The 17,221-nt window shown below is 40.1% G+C and overlaps 1 protein-coding gene and 1 pseudogene across 1 annotated transcript in view; both read left to right on the top strand.

The window, feature by feature from the left end:
• KIF14 (kinesin family member 14) overlaps positions 1-17,221 on the top strand; it is an 81,740-nt gene that overhangs the window by 8,724 nt on the left and 55,795 nt on the right. Inside the window, exons 4-13 of the mRNA XM_014590493.2 lie at positions 346-433; positions 2,365-2,463; positions 4,629-4,681; positions 5,486-5,516; positions 6,646-6,753; positions 10,762-10,878; positions 11,190-11,305; positions 13,818-13,990; positions 16,114-16,261; positions 16,546-16,609. Of these exons, the coding sequence (XP_014445979.1) occupies positions 346-433; positions 2,365-2,463; positions 4,629-4,681; positions 5,486-5,516; positions 6,646-6,753; positions 10,762-10,878; positions 11,190-11,305; positions 13,818-13,990; positions 16,114-16,261; positions 16,546-16,609 (997 nt within the window). The remainder of the gene's footprint in view (positions 1-345; positions 434-2,364; positions 2,464-4,628; positions 4,682-5,485; positions 5,517-6,645; positions 6,754-10,761; positions 10,879-11,189; positions 11,306-13,817; positions 13,991-16,113; positions 16,262-16,545; positions 16,610-17,221) is intronic.
• On the top strand, positions 8,751-9,693 carry LOC106735596 (nicotinamide riboside kinase 1-like; annotated as a pseudogene).

Here is a 17,221-nt window from a genome sequence, read left to right as displayed (position 1 = left end):
CCAGAGTTTTAACAGTAGCTACTGTGCATTGAGTTTTACAATATTCCAGGCACTGTGCCAAAAGGCTTCGCTTATACTCTCTCACAGCAGCCCTCTGAATTAGGGACTTATGTTATTCCCATTCACAGTGGAGAAAATCGAGGTCTAGTGAGGTTAAGTCCAAGGTCACGGAGCTGACAAATGTTGGAATCAACACATGGACCCGGGCAGATTTAGCTCCAGAGCCAGACTTAACCGTGGGATTTGATTAATGTACTCCTTCTTGCTCCCCAGCCTGTTTCTCTAAAAAGAATTTTTTTTAAAAAATTGATTTATCTTCCAACTTATTTATAATGTATTTTCCAGGATGATGGGATTTAGTGAAGAACCAGGAATAATTCCAAGATTTTGTGAAGACCTTTTTGCACAAATAGCCAAAAAGCGAACCCAAGAGGTATGTTCTCAGGAGATCTGCAAACCTTGTCAGGTCCAGCTCAAATCAGAGTCACGGCCGTGAAGGAAGTACTCAGTGGAAGGTGTCGTTGTGTTTTCCAGCTCACGAGCGAGGGTGGGGATTCTGAATTCAGAATCAGTTCCACCTGGTGTGCAGCAGAGGCGTCTTCTCTCCCTTCCTCTCTCTGTGTGCATGTAGTGACCCTCAGCATGGTAGCTATGTGCCATTATATGTGTCTCAGACAGGCAGGTGCACAGTTTTACCTAAGGACAGTGGGCATAAACTCTTGGACATTATGAAGCAGAGAGAGAGTAGCAAAGCTGGAGTTTGAACCTGGATTCGATTTTAAAAGCCATGCTTTTTCCATTGTACTCTACCTGACCAGGCCGCATGGGCTTCTTTCTCCACTTCACTCATACATTCAGCAAGTCTTCACAGAGCATCCTCTGCTGGCAAGACAGTTTATGGAGCCCATTTTTTTTCCCCTCAAAATTGCTTGATCATAAGAACCCCCAGGGTTGTGGCAGGGTCAGATGTATGTGTGTGTGTGTGTGTGTGTGTGTACATCAGTTGGTCTAGGGCAGAGCTCGGGATTTTATAATTTTTATGCCTTTCCTCTAGTAATTCTTATAATAAGAGATATGGGGAAAATACTGTGCTAGAGTTGGGGGTGTGGGGTTAACAGACCCAGTCTTACAGTCATAAGAATGTAAAGGGAGAAATGAACCATTAAACAACCAAGTATAGTCAGCGAAATGCTAAGTAGAGTAAATGCCATGACGGAACAGGTGAGAACTTGAGAGACTGGAAGGAAACAAAGGTCTTCTTAGAGGAAGCAGCTGAGCTTAATTCTGAAGGACACGTAGCATTTAGTTACTAGCTTGGTGAAGGAGAAAGGGAAGGACATTTCAGGAAGAGGAGGCAGCATATGAAAAATTTAAAAGCAAAAACATGGGGAGCCTTTGGGAATCCATAAATTGTTTACTTTGTTTTGAGCATGGTATTTTTAAAAAATGAATTAATTTATTTTACATTCATTTACTGAACATCATCACAGCATACAAAATGCAGTCTCCCATCCAGAATACACTGTATAGTGGCTTAGTCACACATGTTATCATCAACAAATAATTTTCCATTTCAAGCATCGCATTTTTGAGGGTAGAGGGTGAAAAGAGATGAAAATAGAGAGCCAGGCAGAACTTGACTCATGAAGAACCTTATAAACCAGCCTTCCAGGAATCTAGAACACTATGGAAGGATTTTGAGCAAGGAAGTAAGAGATGATTAAAAACAGTCAAACAAAAAAATAACTCTGGCTGCAGTGTGGAGAGTAAGACTGGATGCAAAGATGCCAGCTGTGGAGTAAGACCAGACAAGGAGCAAAACTAAGGTAGGATAACCTAGTTAAAAAGTGGGCAAAGACCTTGAGTAGACTTTCTCCAAAGAAGACCAATGAATGACCACAAAGCATGTGAAAAGATGCTTATTCGCACATCTTCTTTGCAAAAAGTATTTTCAATTTCTTTGCCCATTTTTTAATCTGGTTGTCTTTTTCTTTTTAAAGATTTTTACCGTAGGGTGCATGTACTGACTAAAGAGACAGAGAGAAACAGTGAGCGGGAAAGTGAGAAATCACCCCTAAGGAAGATGGCCATGCTGCAATTCCTTCTCCTCCATGCTCCTCCTGGCATGTTGGGCACACACACACATGCTTCCAGCATGAGTTTCAAACTGCTAAGTCTGGGATTTGAACCATAGTCAGCCATGTGGGAGTCCACCATGCCACCTGCTGGCCCAAACAGTTTGTCTTTATGGGTGAGCTGCAAGAGTTGGTTATATATTCTGGATACTAGACTCATGTTAGTTTATGATTTACAAAAAAACGCAAAAAAATTTTGAATAATATGCTGTGTTTTTATTCCTACTAGGTCAGCTATCACCTTGAAATGAGTTTCTTTGAAGTATATAATGAAAAAATTCATGACCTTTTGGTTTGTAAAGGCGAAAATGGTCAGAGAAAGCAACCGGTAAGATAAAAAACAAATGATTTATTTTTAATTTCTGTTTTTATAAATGTATATAATTATGTGAGTTCTCTGGATGATTTAGCTTAAATTTTTACTAAAATGCTATTAGGCTGGCCCTGTGGCTTGGTGGGTAAGGGAACTATTTCCCACATGACTGATAACATGGTATGAGTTCAAGACCTGGTGGCCTTGAGAAACATGGTGGGTATGTGAGCATTGTGCCCAAAATCCTGGTAAGAGAGAGAAATGGAGGAAAAGACATTGAAGCATGACCATGCACCACTGGGGTGTGGGGGGTCCTTTCTCTCTGTCTCTCTGTCTTTGATCAACACACACACTCCCTGGTGATTAAAACAATAACAATAATAATAATAATAATTATGGGCCAGCAAGTGGTGTGGGGGTTAGGACATTGGAGTCCCACATAGCTGACCACAATTTGAATCCCAGACCTGGTGACTTGAAAATTCACACCATGGGGGGCCAGCAGGTGGCATGGTGATTAAGGGGACTGGACTCCCACATGGCAGACCACGGTTTGAGTCCCGGACCTGGCAGCTTTCTCACTTTCGCTCTCTGTCTGTGTCTCTCACTCTGCCCCTCTCTGGTCAAATTAAAATAAATAAAACTAAAATAAAATAATTCTTAAAAAAAAAAAATCACACCATATATGTGTGTTTGCCCAAAATCTTGAGAGGAGAATGGAGGACAGGGATGGTAGTGTGGCCATCTCCCTGGGGGGCGGGGAGGGTGTGACTTCTCACTTTCCTTTTCTCTGTCTCCTGTGAGCACTCACACTCTATGGAAAAAAAAATCTAAAAATAAAAGATAATAATAGGTGAATAAAATGTTAGTATTTGATAACAAATGTTTGGGATCTACAAACTTTAATTTTAAAATATTGTTATTTATAAAATAAGCTAGTAGGAATTTAATTAGTTATAAAATTTTAAACTCTTTTCACTTTAATCAAGTATTGTGTAAAGGCTAAAGATACTTGTTCCAAGTTGTAGTTGGACCACGTAAGTTAAAACCAATTCCTAATAATCTGTAAGCCGAAAAACACTAAAAGTTCTAAAATTTGTGTTTTTATTATAGAATGTACATAGAGTGTATTACTTGGTAAATTAGTATCTTGTAGATAATCTGTGAAATATAAGGTTTCACAAATACATAAGCTTTTGGGAACCAGCAGTTAGTGTAATGACTATGTCGCTGGACTCCCATGTAGTCGACCGTGGTTCGCGTCCCGGACCCGGTGGCTTAAAACTCACACCAGGCGTGTGTGCGTGCATGCCCAAGATCCCGAGAGGAGAATGGAGGAGAAGGGATTGCGGTGTGACCATCCCCCCTGGGGGGTGATTTCTCGCTTTCTGTCTCTATGTCTCTCTCTGTCTGGCGAGCACACACGCCCTATAACAAAAACCTCTCAATAAAAAAAAAAAAAATACATAAGCTTTTTTAAAAAACTACCATTACGTTAGGGACTGTCAGGTGGCATGGTGGTGAAAGGTGTTGGATTCCCATATGGCCGACCGCAGTTTGAGTCCCAGACCTGGCACCTTAAAAATGCTGGGCATGTGTGTTCTCTCTCTGTCTCTGTCTAGTCAAATTAAAAAATAATGACAAATTGAATTAAATAAAAATAAATAATTCTTTTAAAAAAACTACCATTACATTAGAATATAACATTTTACATTTTCTGAAAGACCTTGGAGCATAAGAAACAGAAACCCTTGCAGAAGTCCCTTGCTTTCAATTGCTCACAGTCACGCAATTTACTATTGGCAGTGTTAAAAAACTTAAACAGGGGCCAGCAGGTGGTATCGTGGTTAAAGTGCTGGATCCCACATGGCCAACCACAGTGTGAGTCCGGACCTGGTGGCTTGAAAAATCATGCCAGGCACTCATACATGTGTGCCCAAAATCCCGAAGAGAAGGCATTGTGGTGTGGCCAATCCTCCTAGGGGTCATTTCTCACTTTCTCTCTCTGTCTCTCTCCAGTGAGTGCATATGCCCTGGGCAAAAAAAAAATAATAATAATAAAATAAAAACGACACAAAGAAACTTAAACAAAACTTGTGATCTTTTATTCTATGACTTCTATGTGTTTTAAAGTAAATATTTGTCACACTCATAACAATGCTAATATTTGCTTCTTCTAGCTGAGAGTAAGGGAGCATCCTGTTTTTGGACCATATGTGGAAGCACTGTCAATGTAAGTGGCTCAGCACTGGCAAGGAGAAAACAGATGCAGAGTGAACGTTGCTCTCGCACAATCCATATCGTGTTGTCAGTTGCCTTTGAAACCCTGGGTAACTATTATAGTTGGCCTAGTGTCCTTCATGTTATCCAGTTACATTTTCCCTCTTTCCAAATAGGGTGTTAGTTTCTTATTCTTACATTTGCTTGCGTCTTTCACAACACCTGTAAAGCGCCTACAAAGAATATTAATTCTACTGAGTAGGAAGTAAATATTTTATTTTTTCCCCATTATATTCCCCCATTAGGTAAATTCTTCCCTTTCACCCTGCTCTTTTTACCAGTTACTTTAAGCTGAAGGGGAAGAAGATGTATGATAAGAGTTTGATGCATGCCAAGAGTCATTTATTTTTCTTTTAACACTCCAAATGCTTTTCTTGAAAGTAAGGGAAGTGATTAGATATTAATTCAGATCTGTTTAATCTGGCATTATGATGGGACCCCTCTGTACCCACACATACATGTTAAAGTATATATCTTTTGGTCCCATGACTTATATGTGAATATAATGTTCAGATGACGAGGGGCTTTATTATATTTAGAAAAATCATACTTTTTGGTGAAATTAAAGGATGATTTTATTTCTTACCCTTTAAGAGCAGGAAAAAGAAGAGATTTTTGGAGAATACATGTAATATCTGTCAATTAGTTCACTGTGATCTTTAGAGAGTAATTATGTAATTGAGATCTTATTGTTTTGTGAGAACAAGAATATAATCATCAGTAAATTCAATTTTGTTTTTTTACTTTTTAAAAATAGGAATGTTGTCAGTTCTTACTCTGATATCCAGGTAAGATTGATTATGTTGTCTTCTTTTTCCCAGAGAGAATATAATCATAAATATTCATAAGAATATTAATTCTTAATTGCTATTTACATAAGTAAAAGGTTAATCTTGTTAATTTATTATGAACCTATTTTTTTGTTTGCTAAGCTTTAATCAAAAGAATTGGTCTGCTGAATTAAAAATATTGACTTAGGTATCATTTTAAAGCTATAGAAATAAATAGCCTTTTAAACTATTAATTTTGGGGACCAGAAGGTGTCATGGTGGTTAAGGTGCTGGATACTCCCACATGGCCGATTACGATTCGAGTCCCAGCCCTGGTGGCTTGCTTTCCCACTTTCCCTTTCTCTCTCTCTGTCTCTGTCTCTCTCTGGTCAAATGAAAAGATGAATGAGTAAATAAAATTAAATTAATACTTTTAAAAAAGTATTACTTTCTAGTTCAGATTTCTGTGACAGAAAAAAATATATATAGGCATCGGGAATATAAGGTATTAAGAGATAAACACTGGGGGACCAGCAGTTAGTGTAATGGCTATGTCACTGAACTCCCATGTAGCTGACCGCGGTTTGAGTCCCGGACCCGGTGGCTTAAACTCACGCCAGGCGCGTGTGCATGCGTGCCCAAGATCCCAAGAGGAGAATGAAGGAGAAGGGATTGCAGCATTTATCACTTCCTGTCTCTCTGTCTGTCTCTGTCTTTCTGGTGAACACACGCCCTATAGCAAAAACCTCTCCCCCCAAAAAAAGAGATAAACAATGGGGCCAGCAGATGATGTAGTGGTTACATCACTGGATTCCCATGTAGTTGACCATGGTTTGATTCCTGGACCCAGCGGCTTAAAACTCATACCCAGGGTGAGCATGTGTGTGCCAAAAATCCCAAGGGGAGAGTGGAGGAGCAGGGATTGCGATGTGGCTATCCCCCTGGGGGGCGGGGGATTCCTCACTTTCTGTCTCTCTGTCTCTGTCCTTCTGGTGAGTACACATGGCCTATAGCAAAAATCTCTCAAAAGAGAAAGGAAAAAAAAGATAGACATAATTTCATTTTATAAACTGATTATACATGTTCCTTAATTTGCTTTTCCGGTGAACTGCAGTGTGCTGATGAGACCTCTCTTCTTCCCTATCAGAGCTGGTTAGAATTGGGAAATAAGCAGAGGGCGACTGCTGCCACCGGCATGAATGACAAGAGCTCCCGTTCTCACTCAGTGTTCACCCTGGTGATGACCCAGACCAAGGTATGTTTCTCCGTTGTTGATTATTCTGAAAAGTGAGATAGCAAATACATTTAAGTTTCATGTTTTGCTTTTCTTCGTCCTTAAATCAGAAGGAAAAAGTATAGTCACATAATCATATAAGTGTAGTTGGATTTTAGATAATATTAATACAATAAATTTGAGGGAACCAGCAGTTAGCGTAATGGCTATGTTGCTGGACTCCCACGTAGTCGACCGTGGTTCGCATCCCGGACCCGGTGGCTTAAAACTCACACCAGGTGAGTGTGCGTGCGTGCCCAAGATCCCGAGAGGAGAATGAAGGAGAAGGGATTGTGGCGTGACCATCACCCCTGGGGGGTGATTTCTCGCTTTCTGTCTCTCTGTCTCTCTCTGCGCCCTATAGTGAAAATCTCTCAAAAAAAAAAAAAACCCAATAAATTTGAATGGCTTTTGATATACATGACTGTTATTTATGAGTATTAAAAAATCAATAATAGGGGACAGCAGGTGGCGTGGTGGTTAAGGGTGTTGGATTCCACTATGGCTGGCCTCAGTTTGAGTCCTGGACCTGGCAGCTTGCTTTCTCACTTTCCCTCTCTCTCTGTTTCTCTGGTCAGATTTAAAAATAGTAACAAATGGAATTAAATAAATAAATAAATAAATCTTTGTTAAAAAATCAATAGATTAATATTAATTTACCATATTGTCATTGATATGATCATATCAATATATGGTAATGTTATCAATATATGACGATTATAAAGTAGCTGGAAAATCACAAGAAACAAATTATTTTTTTAATTATTTATTTTATCTATTATTATTTTTAATTCGCTACAGGGCACAGGTGCTCACTAGAGAGACAGAGAGAGAGAGAGAGAGAGTGAGAAAGCAAGCTGCCAGGTTCAGGACTCGAACTATGATCTGCCATGTGGGAGTCAAGCGCCTTAACTACCATGTACTGCCAGCCCCGATAAAAGATTTTTAAAAACCCTTTGTAAACGTTTTATATATAATCTTTCAGTTGTTTTACAGTCACATTTAGTCAAATTCACAAAATTTGTAACACTTTTATGTTATTAAAATTCTTTGCAAAATAATTTTAGTATCTACATAATGATCCATTAACTTAAAATTTCTCAAGTTTTTCTCTACTGCTAGGAATTTGTATTTTCAAATGTGCAGTTATAATGCTGGGATAAGTGACATATTTGTACATTAAGCTTTTTCTGTATTTATGGTTGTTCCCTTAATATAATTGAGTAGCTATGGATTTTAATTCCTTTAAAACCTTTTTATAAAAAGTTGACATAACCTAACCATTACTTACTGTATTTTTTTCTGTAGACTATGTGAATATTTGTGCATTGTAAATGATCACAGATTCAAGAAGTGGTTTTTTTTTTGGAGAGATTTTCACTGTAGGGCGCGTGCACTCACCAGACAGACAGAGAGAGACATAGAGACAGAAAGCGAGAAATCACCCCCCAGGGGGGATGGTCACGCCACAATCCCTTCTCCTCCATTCTCCTCTTGGGATCTTGGGCACGCACGCACACGTGCCTGGCGTGAGTTTTAAGCCACCAGGTCCGGGACATGAACCGCGGTCGACTACGTGGGAGTCCAGCGACATAGCCATTACGCTAACTGCTGGTTCCCAAGAAGTGGTTTTTAAAAAGAATGAGTTGGGGATGTCCTAAGAGTAGCAGTTAAGTATAGTAAATAGAAAGCTGGATCCCCAATGGCTCAGTACAGTTCAAGTCCCAGCCCCAGCAGCTTAAAAAATATCCTGTGTGCGTGTGTGTGCGTCCACACACACACATGTGCATGAGCATATGTGCATGTGTAACCAAAACTCTTGATGGAGTTGAGAAATGGGGAAAAAATATTGCAGTGTGCCCATTAGGGTGGTCACTCGCTGGCAAGTACACACACCTTCCGTCAATATAAAAAAAAGAAACAAAATAATAATGAATGAGTGATCTGAAATAGTGTATACCTTTTAAAGACTTATAATGATGGGGCGCGCGCCACGGCTGGTTCCTCGGGGCCAAGCGAGGTGTGTCCTCGCTGGGCCAGGCCTCGCATGCCCCAGACCGACAGGAAAGGGCCCGCGTTCAGGGGCGGGTGTGGGAGCCCCGCCCCAATGGGGGCTGGATCCCGGCGCGGTGTCCCGCACTGGTGGGAAGGGGCTGCCCCTACCTAGCCACGCTCTAACCCTGTGGGTAAGGGCTACGTGCCCCTCGGTTAGCAGTGGGTGGCAGTGGGTTAGGGACAGGCGCGCACGTGCCTATGGCACTTTACTTGGGAGGACTTGGGCTAGCCCAGGAGATACTAGGAAAACGGGATTTTCAAAGCTAACTATAAAAACATTTGTCATTGGAATCAGTGGTGTGACAGACAAATGGTGGGAAGACAACACTGGCAAAGAATTTGCAGAAACACCTCCCAAATTGCAGTATCATATCTCAGGATGATTTCTTCAAGCCAGAATCTGAAGTAGAGACAGATAAAAATGGATTTTTGCAGTACGCGTGCTCCAAGCACTTAACATGGATAAAATGGTGGCGGCCGTCTCCTGCTGGAGGGAAAGCCAGCGCACTCTGGGGTATCAACCGAGCGAGGAAGTGCTGAGGACATTCCCATCTCCATCATCGAGGGTTTGCTTCCCGTTAATTACAAGCCCCTTGATACCATATGGAACAGAAGCTATTTTTTTTGACCATTCCATATGAAGAATGTAAGAGGAAGAGAAGTACAAGGGTCTAGAGCCTCCAGATCCCCCAGGGTACTTTGAGGGCCACGTGTGGCCCATGTATTTAAAGCTCAGAGAGAAATGAGGGCATTACCTGGGAAATTTTACTAGCTGGAACAAAATCTGAAGAAGACCTTTTTTCACAAGTATATGAAGATCTAATACAAGAACTAGCAAAGCAAAAGTGTTTGCAAGTGTCAACATAAAGGTGGAAAGCAGTGAATCCTTCCGACAGTGAATTAGGAAATTCAAAGGAATGTATTTCAGAACCTTACCCAAGAAACTATACGGACTGTGGCACAATGACAGCCGTGTTTTGTATGTTTGTTTATTATCACGAAACATGTGGCACAGTAAATATCCATGCTAGTGGACAGGCATCTACCTTAAAGAGTTGCTTTCATCCAGGAAATGCATAGATGTAGCATAGCTCACAAGTAATAACTTGGTTCTGTAACAAAGGTGATCGAACTTTCTGACTAGAATCCAGAGTAAGAAATAAGAATTACATTGCAATCATATTTGTTTTCATGTATTCCTCTATCCCATTGTGTATGTTTGTATATGACGTGTGTGTAAGTATACATATATGTTCGTATGTATATATGTGTATACACACACATCAAGTATTATAAGTCATTGACCTTACATATACACTGTGACATTTTTCTATTTTTAAGGTTTCTTTTTTTAAAATTGTTAATATTGGTCACAACCCATGGTTTGGAATACGCTGCTCTCTACCATCCCACACCAACCCATTTCACCTGCAGATAATAGTGTTACTAGAGGGACCAGCAGTTAGCGTAATGGCTATGTCGCTGGACTCCCATGTAGTCGACTGTGGTTCGCGTCCTGGACCCGGTGGCTTAAACTCACGCCAAGCACGTGTGCGTGCGTGCCCAAGATCCTGAGAGGAGAATGGAGAAGGGATTGCAGCGTGGCCATCCCCCCGGGGGGGTGATTTCTCGCTTTATATCTCTCTGTCTCTCTCTGTCTGTCTGGTGAGCGGACGCGCCCTATAGCAAAAACCTGTCCGGAAAAAAAAAAAATAGCGTTACTAGAAATAGCAGCCACGTGGAATAAAGCATTAGTTTACTTCAGTATCTGGGTTTGTGTGTGTGCGTTTGATGTTATTTGTATGTGTGTGTGTTGTTGTTTTTGCATGTATCTAGTACTGTTACATCTCTATATTAAGATTATTACAAAAAAAAAGGCATAATGATGGCAAGTCATAGAAAAACTTAAATTATTTTAATGTCATTTCACTGTAGACCGAACTTGTGGAAGGGGAAGAACATGACCACAGAATAATGAGCCGCATAAACCTCGTCGACCTGGCGGGCAGTGAGCGCTGCTCCGCCGCGCACACCAGTGGAGAGCGCCTGAAGGTGAGTGGATGCTTCCTCACTCCCATAACCTTTATTCCTGGGCATTATTTCTAGGGGTGCACACGCTTAATACACTTAACCAAATGAATGCGTCTTTATCTCCATCCATAAAATGCATTGCTGGCTGTGAATTAAAGATACATATACACTTTTTGGTTATACTTTTCAAAGAAAATAAATTTCAAGTTATAAGAAAGTTGATAGTTCAAGTATTTACTCAATAATCATATGAGGGGCAAATATATTTTTGAAATAATTTTGTTTCTGAGAAGTTACTTTAAGTAAAAAATGTTTCTTTATCATACACACAGGAAGGAGTGAGTATTAACAAATCCCTGCTCACTTTGGGGAAGGTTATATCTGCACTCTCTGAACAAGCAAACCGAAAGAGGGTCTTCATTCCTTATCGAGAATCTGTTCTTACCTGGCAAGTATCTTTTTATTATTTTTTTGGGGGGGAGTGGGGGAGATTTTTGCTATAGGGTGCATGCACTTATCAGAAAGACAGAGACAGAGAGACAGAAAGTGAGAAATCACCCTGCGGGGGGATGGCTATGCCACAGTCTTTTCTCCTCCATTCTCTCTGGATCTTGGGAACACACACACTGGTGCCTGTCATGAGTTTAAACCACCAGGTCTGGGACTCAAACCGTGGTCCACTACATGGGAGTTCAGTGACATAGCCATTATGTCAACTGCTGGTCCCAGCAAGTACCTTTTGAAGTATAAAGAATTGTATAAAATCTAGTGAATCTGTGGGGAAATAAGGATAGACTGGAGATCAGGAGGTAGCATAGCAGCAGTGCACCTGGTCCCATGTGGGGAGGTTCTCTGTTCAAGGCCTAGCCCCTCCCTGAGCATATGGGGCATGTGTGTGTGCTTGTGATCCAGGCCAGCCTACTCTGGGGTGGATAGGGGCATGAGGGTTTTGATGAGGGTGCCTGTATCTCTCTGTCTCTCTCTCATGAGAGAAATAAACTTACAAATAAAAAGATTAATAGACTGATTTCATGTAACTTTGGGATAGAGGAGAAGGGGTTTAGCAGTAATAATTCTGAAGCCCTGGATTTGAATCGCAATTCTATAGCTTGTAGACTATAACTTTGGGTAAATCACTTAGTACTCTAGCCTGTTTCCTCATTTGTAAAATAGGGATGGTATCAGTAGTTATTTTTTAGAGTTAGAGTGAGGATTAAATTATTAATGTAAAACTCTTAATATGTAATATACTACATGAATATAAACGACTATTCTTACACCGAACTGTAATTAGTTAAGCTGAACATTTGAACATTTGAGGTGTCTCAGTCTGCTATTACATTGCTAACAGAAATATCTGAGACTGGGTGATTTATACAGCAATAGAGATTTATTTGACTCACAGTTCTGGTGGATAGAAAGTCCAAAGGTTTAGGGTTGGCATTAGGCCATCCTACTTCACAACATGGCTGACAGAAGCAGAGGATGGGGGACATATGCAGAAAGAGCAATGTGGGGACAGCCATCTTTCTTTTATAACCACCCACTGTCTCTCAAGAGCTAGGACTCACTAGGTCACAAGAGACATCATTAATCCATTCATGACAACAATGTCTCTGTGATCTAGTCACTGCCTGTGGGGCCTCGCCTCTTAAAACTACATTATACTGGAGACGAAGTTCCAAAACATGAACCTATGGTAGATAAACCATTATGCAAATAGAGCACAAAGGGACTTTAGAAAGTTTGTAGAAAAAGGAGTTATAGTACAAGTTCATTTTGTACAAAAAATTTTGAAATCCACACATAGTTTTATCAAAAGACATGTTTCCCATGAAATTTTGGAAGACCCCTCATTTACAGTATTACATAACACTGCAAAATTGAATAATGTTTGCTTAGTACACAGATGCTCCATGAATGTTTTCATTGGGAATATATCATTTCTAATAGTGGCATTCAAAATATATCGGTGTGAGTTTACTACTCAATTAGGATAAGCATTGATTATGACAAATACTACATCTCTCCTTGTCAGTAATATGTCTTTAAGATTGGTTTACTATAATGTGGTTGCACCTTGAATCCTGTAAGGGAAATTCTGATACTTTATTCACACCTTTTGAAAGTTAAGAGTGAAATTTGTTTTACACCAGTAAGAGAGATGCTTTAAGTCTCACACTGCCTTTTTCTCGGATGTGAAGCTTTTGCATGTGTAGGCTGATAGTGTCTAATTGGAAAATCTAAAATTTCGAATGCTCCAAAATCCAGTTAAATGATGTTACAAATAGAACATTCCACACCTGAACTCATGTGATGGGTCACAGTGAAAATGCTGCAATATGAAACAATTCTGTAGATTACCTCCGGCTCTGTGTATGGACTGTGTGTGAAACAGGTGAAGTTTTTGTGTTAAGACTTGGGTCCTATTGCCAACCTATCTATTATGTATATGGAAATATTCCAAAGTCTCCCCCACGTCTGAAATCCAGAATACTTACTGTCTGAAGCATTTCAGATGAGGGATACGCTAGTACAGTACAGAACTTTCGTTTATGTGTCCCTTCATCATTTTCAACTTTATTAGAACCCACTTCCAAAGGTTGTGGTACTGGAAATACACAGATGCCTGAGGCACAAGGCCCCTGTCCTAAAGTAGCTTACAGTCTCCTAAATGGGAGAGGTAGCTTGCTCAATATTGGACGGTTACCCATGTTTTAAAGCCTCTGCACAGATTCCTTACATGATGAAACAACAAAAAAAGTATAAGAGAAAATACAGTATTTATGAGATCTAAAACTATCTACAAATACCAAACACGTTTTAAATGGCGTCTGAGTACAGAGTGTAGTATTGCATTATGTATGCCCAATTAGTTTGTTTTGTGCTTTCTAGATAATTACTGTAATTAGGTTGTTGTAGAAGCAAAGTCTAATTATGACTTTTTTTTCCCCTTAAAGGCTGTTAAAAGAAAGTCTGGGTGGAAATTCAAAAACTGCAATGATTGCTACAATCAGCCCTGCTGCCAGCAACATAGAAGAAACCTTAAGTACACTTAGGTATGCTAACCAAGCCCGACTGATAGTGAACGTCGCCAAAGTCAACGAAGATATGAATGCTAAGTTAATCAGAGGTGAGTATTTTTCTCAAAATTTAAAAATTATTTTGTCAAAGCTTAAACTCAAGTATTAAGTCTAGTCTTAAAATACGTAATTTGGGATCAGCAGATGGTGTAATGTTTATGTCATCAGACCCCCACATAATCAACTACAGTTAGAGTTCCAGACCCAGTAACTTGAAACTCACGCTGGGTGCATGAGCGTGCATGGGCAAAGTCCTAGTAGGAAAATGAAAAAGAAGGGATTGTGGCGTGGCCATCCCTCTGGGGGTGATTTCTCCACATGGCCAACCTTGGTTTGAGTCTTGAATCTGGCAGCTTGAAAATTACCCAGGGCGCATGTGTGTGCATGCCCAAAATCCTAGCAGGAGAATGGAGGAGAAGGGATTGCAGCATGGCCATCCCCCACCCCTGGGGGTGATTTCTCACTTTCTACCTCACTGTCTGTTTCTGTCTCTCTCTCCAGTGAGCATACATGTCCTACAGCAAGAACATTTAAAAAAAAAAAAAGGAAAGAAAATCAAAGATTTTTTTCATACTTCTTTGTAGTGTAGTCACTGTATAGTGCTGGAAGAAGATAGGCAGGACAGCATGCAAGAGAATAAGCAGTAAAGGGGGAAATCAAGAAAAAGAACACAGAACAGTGTGGAGGTAAAGGGAAAACAGCAAGTATAAAAAAACTGCATAGACTCAGTCATAGACGTGTTCAGCAAAATAATAATAGTTATTTCTTTATTGATGTTCTCTTGTCACTCCAATGACTAGATCTGTTCTTGTTTAGTTCATTAATAGCAGGAGAATGGAGGAGAAGGGATTGCAGCATGGCCATCCCCCACCCCTGGGGGTGATTTCTCACTTTCTACCTCACTGTCTGTTTCTGTCTCTCTCTCCAGTGAGCATACATGTCCTACAGCAAGAACATTTAAAAAAAAAAAAAGGAAAGAAAATCAAAGATTTTTTTCATACTTCTTTGTAGTGTAGTCACTGTATAGTGCTGGAAGAAGATAGGCAGGACAGCATGCAAGAGAATAAGCAGTAAAGGGGGAAATCAAGAAAAAGAACACAGAACAGTGTGGAGGTAAAGGGAAAACAGCAAGTATAAAAAAACTGCATAGACTCAGTCATAGACGTGTTCAGCAAAATAATAATAGTTATTTCTTTATTGATGTTCTCTTGTCACTCCAATGACTAGATCTGTTCTTGTTTAGTTCATTAATCCAGCAGTTATTTGCACCTGAGTTTCTAGCACGGGCCTCACTCCATTTATGCGAAATACTGCTTTCTGTTCTTTGCTTGATAATCACCAATTTAGGAATCTTGGAAGGAAATCTGCAAGGAATTTGTACAGTTTTATCTTTGCTTGTGTGGAGCTGTCATCTTTTCATACCTCTTTGTATGAGAGGCGGAGGTGACAGACACTTCAGAGGAATGAGGCAGAAAAGAATTCGTTTTATCATAGTCCATCCTTTCCCTTTCGGATTCCTTCTGTTTTTACAAATGAGACTGTTTTCATTAAAAATAAATATACCAAATTCCAGCTTAGAAAATCTTTGATCTTTATTCCACATGTGTGTTTTTGCTTTTGTTTTTTTTCCAGTGAGAAGGAAAATGAGAAGTCACCCTCCAAAGAGGATGGCCACACAAAAGTCTCTTCTCCTCCATTCTCCTCTTGGAATTTTGGGCATACATGCATGTGTACCTGGCATGATTTTCAAGATGACAGATCTGAGACTTGAACTGTGCTTGGCCATGTGGGAGTCCAACACCTTAACCACTATGCCACCTGCTGGCCCCTATCCCACATGTTTTTTTGAGCAAGGCTAGCTTGGAACAATTCCAGTTTATGTCTGCCTTCCCAGTGTAATGAATAGTGCCCCTGTACCTCTCAGAAGAGTCTGCTTGGACAGTACACTATATGGCCATCCTTCTTATGAAGGGGGAATTCATTAATGTGGGCGTACTTTTCAACTCTAGATAGAGAGGAATAGATCATGTAAGTGAAGAAAGGCTGGATTCTCCAAATATTCTATTTAGTAATATACAAAGCTCTCAAATAAAACAGATTGGAGAGTTGGCCTACTGCAGAATTTCTTATATATCAAATATAATTAATCATGGATCTTTTTACAAATATCTAGAACTGAAAGCAGAAATTGAAAAGCTAAAAGCTGCTCAGAGAAACATTCGGAATATTGACCCTGAACGGTATAGGCTCTGCCGGCAAGAAATAACATCCTTAAGAATGAAATTGCACCAACAGGAGAGAGACATGGCAGAAATGCAAAGGTGGGTTATCCCAGAGGCTTTAAATGTTGACCGTGTTGCTGTGGAATCCCAGGACCCGTAGGGACCTTCAGAGGGCAACGCATCTGTCTTTTTCCCTTCCTTCCATATGAATGAAGCAGTTGCTATGCCACCTGCTGGTCCTTCTCCCTACCTTCCATATGACTATAACAGCCCACTCCTGGACTGTCATATTTTAACTATTACTAGGTTGATTCCTAATTTTCATAGATTGTCTCATTAATCTCTTTGTTTTTAACGCTCTCATTTTGCCTGTCTTTGAAAAGAGTTTGGAAAGAAAAGTTTGAACAAGCTGAAAAAAGAAAATTGCAAGAAACAAAGGAATTACAGGTATCATTTAAAAATTTTAAACTGATTCGAAAATGAAATAAATATGCCAATACATCTGTAAATTTCATTTCTCAAATGCTTGCTATGTACTGACTTTGTACAAAGCAATACCATAGGAGAATTACTATAAAGAAGTTGTAGCATCAAGACTGATTGTTTAGAGCCCATAAGCTAGTTGAAAAGTTTATGTATAAACTATCAAGTTATATTCACTTTAGCTCCACTGACATTTATTTAATGTCCATGCTGTGCCAGGAACTGGGGAGCCAAGATGGTTAAATACAGTTCTAGCTTGTGATCCAGGCAAAAGTTTACAAAATGTAAATAGAAAACTGAAATGCAGTGTGATCAAATTAGATTGACCATATGAAACTGCCTTTTTTGGTAAAAAGTTTGTTCATGTATTTCTTTTATGAGAGACAGGCACCCTCAGCAGGATCTCATGCTGTGGCCCTGCTACCAACCCTCCAAGCCAGCTAGGATCCCATGTGCCCAGCATGTGTAGGTCAGCCTGGGAACCGAACCCCGGTCCTCCACATAGACCCAGCTTCATGGAGTCTATGCCATCACTATGCCACTGTGACTGACCCTGAAACTGCCACTTTTGTAGTG

Source organism: Tupaia chinensis, unplaced genomic scaffold (genome assembly GCF_000334495.1).
Source record: "Tupaia chinensis unplaced genomic scaffold, TupChi_1.0 Scaffold000453_1, whole genome shotgun sequence".
NCBI lineage: Eukaryota > Metazoa > Chordata > Mammalia > Scandentia > Tupaiidae > Tupaia > Tupaia belangeri.
The sequence above is the reverse complement of the archived record's forward strand: the minus strand, read 5'-3'. Positions and strand labels throughout refer to the sequence as shown.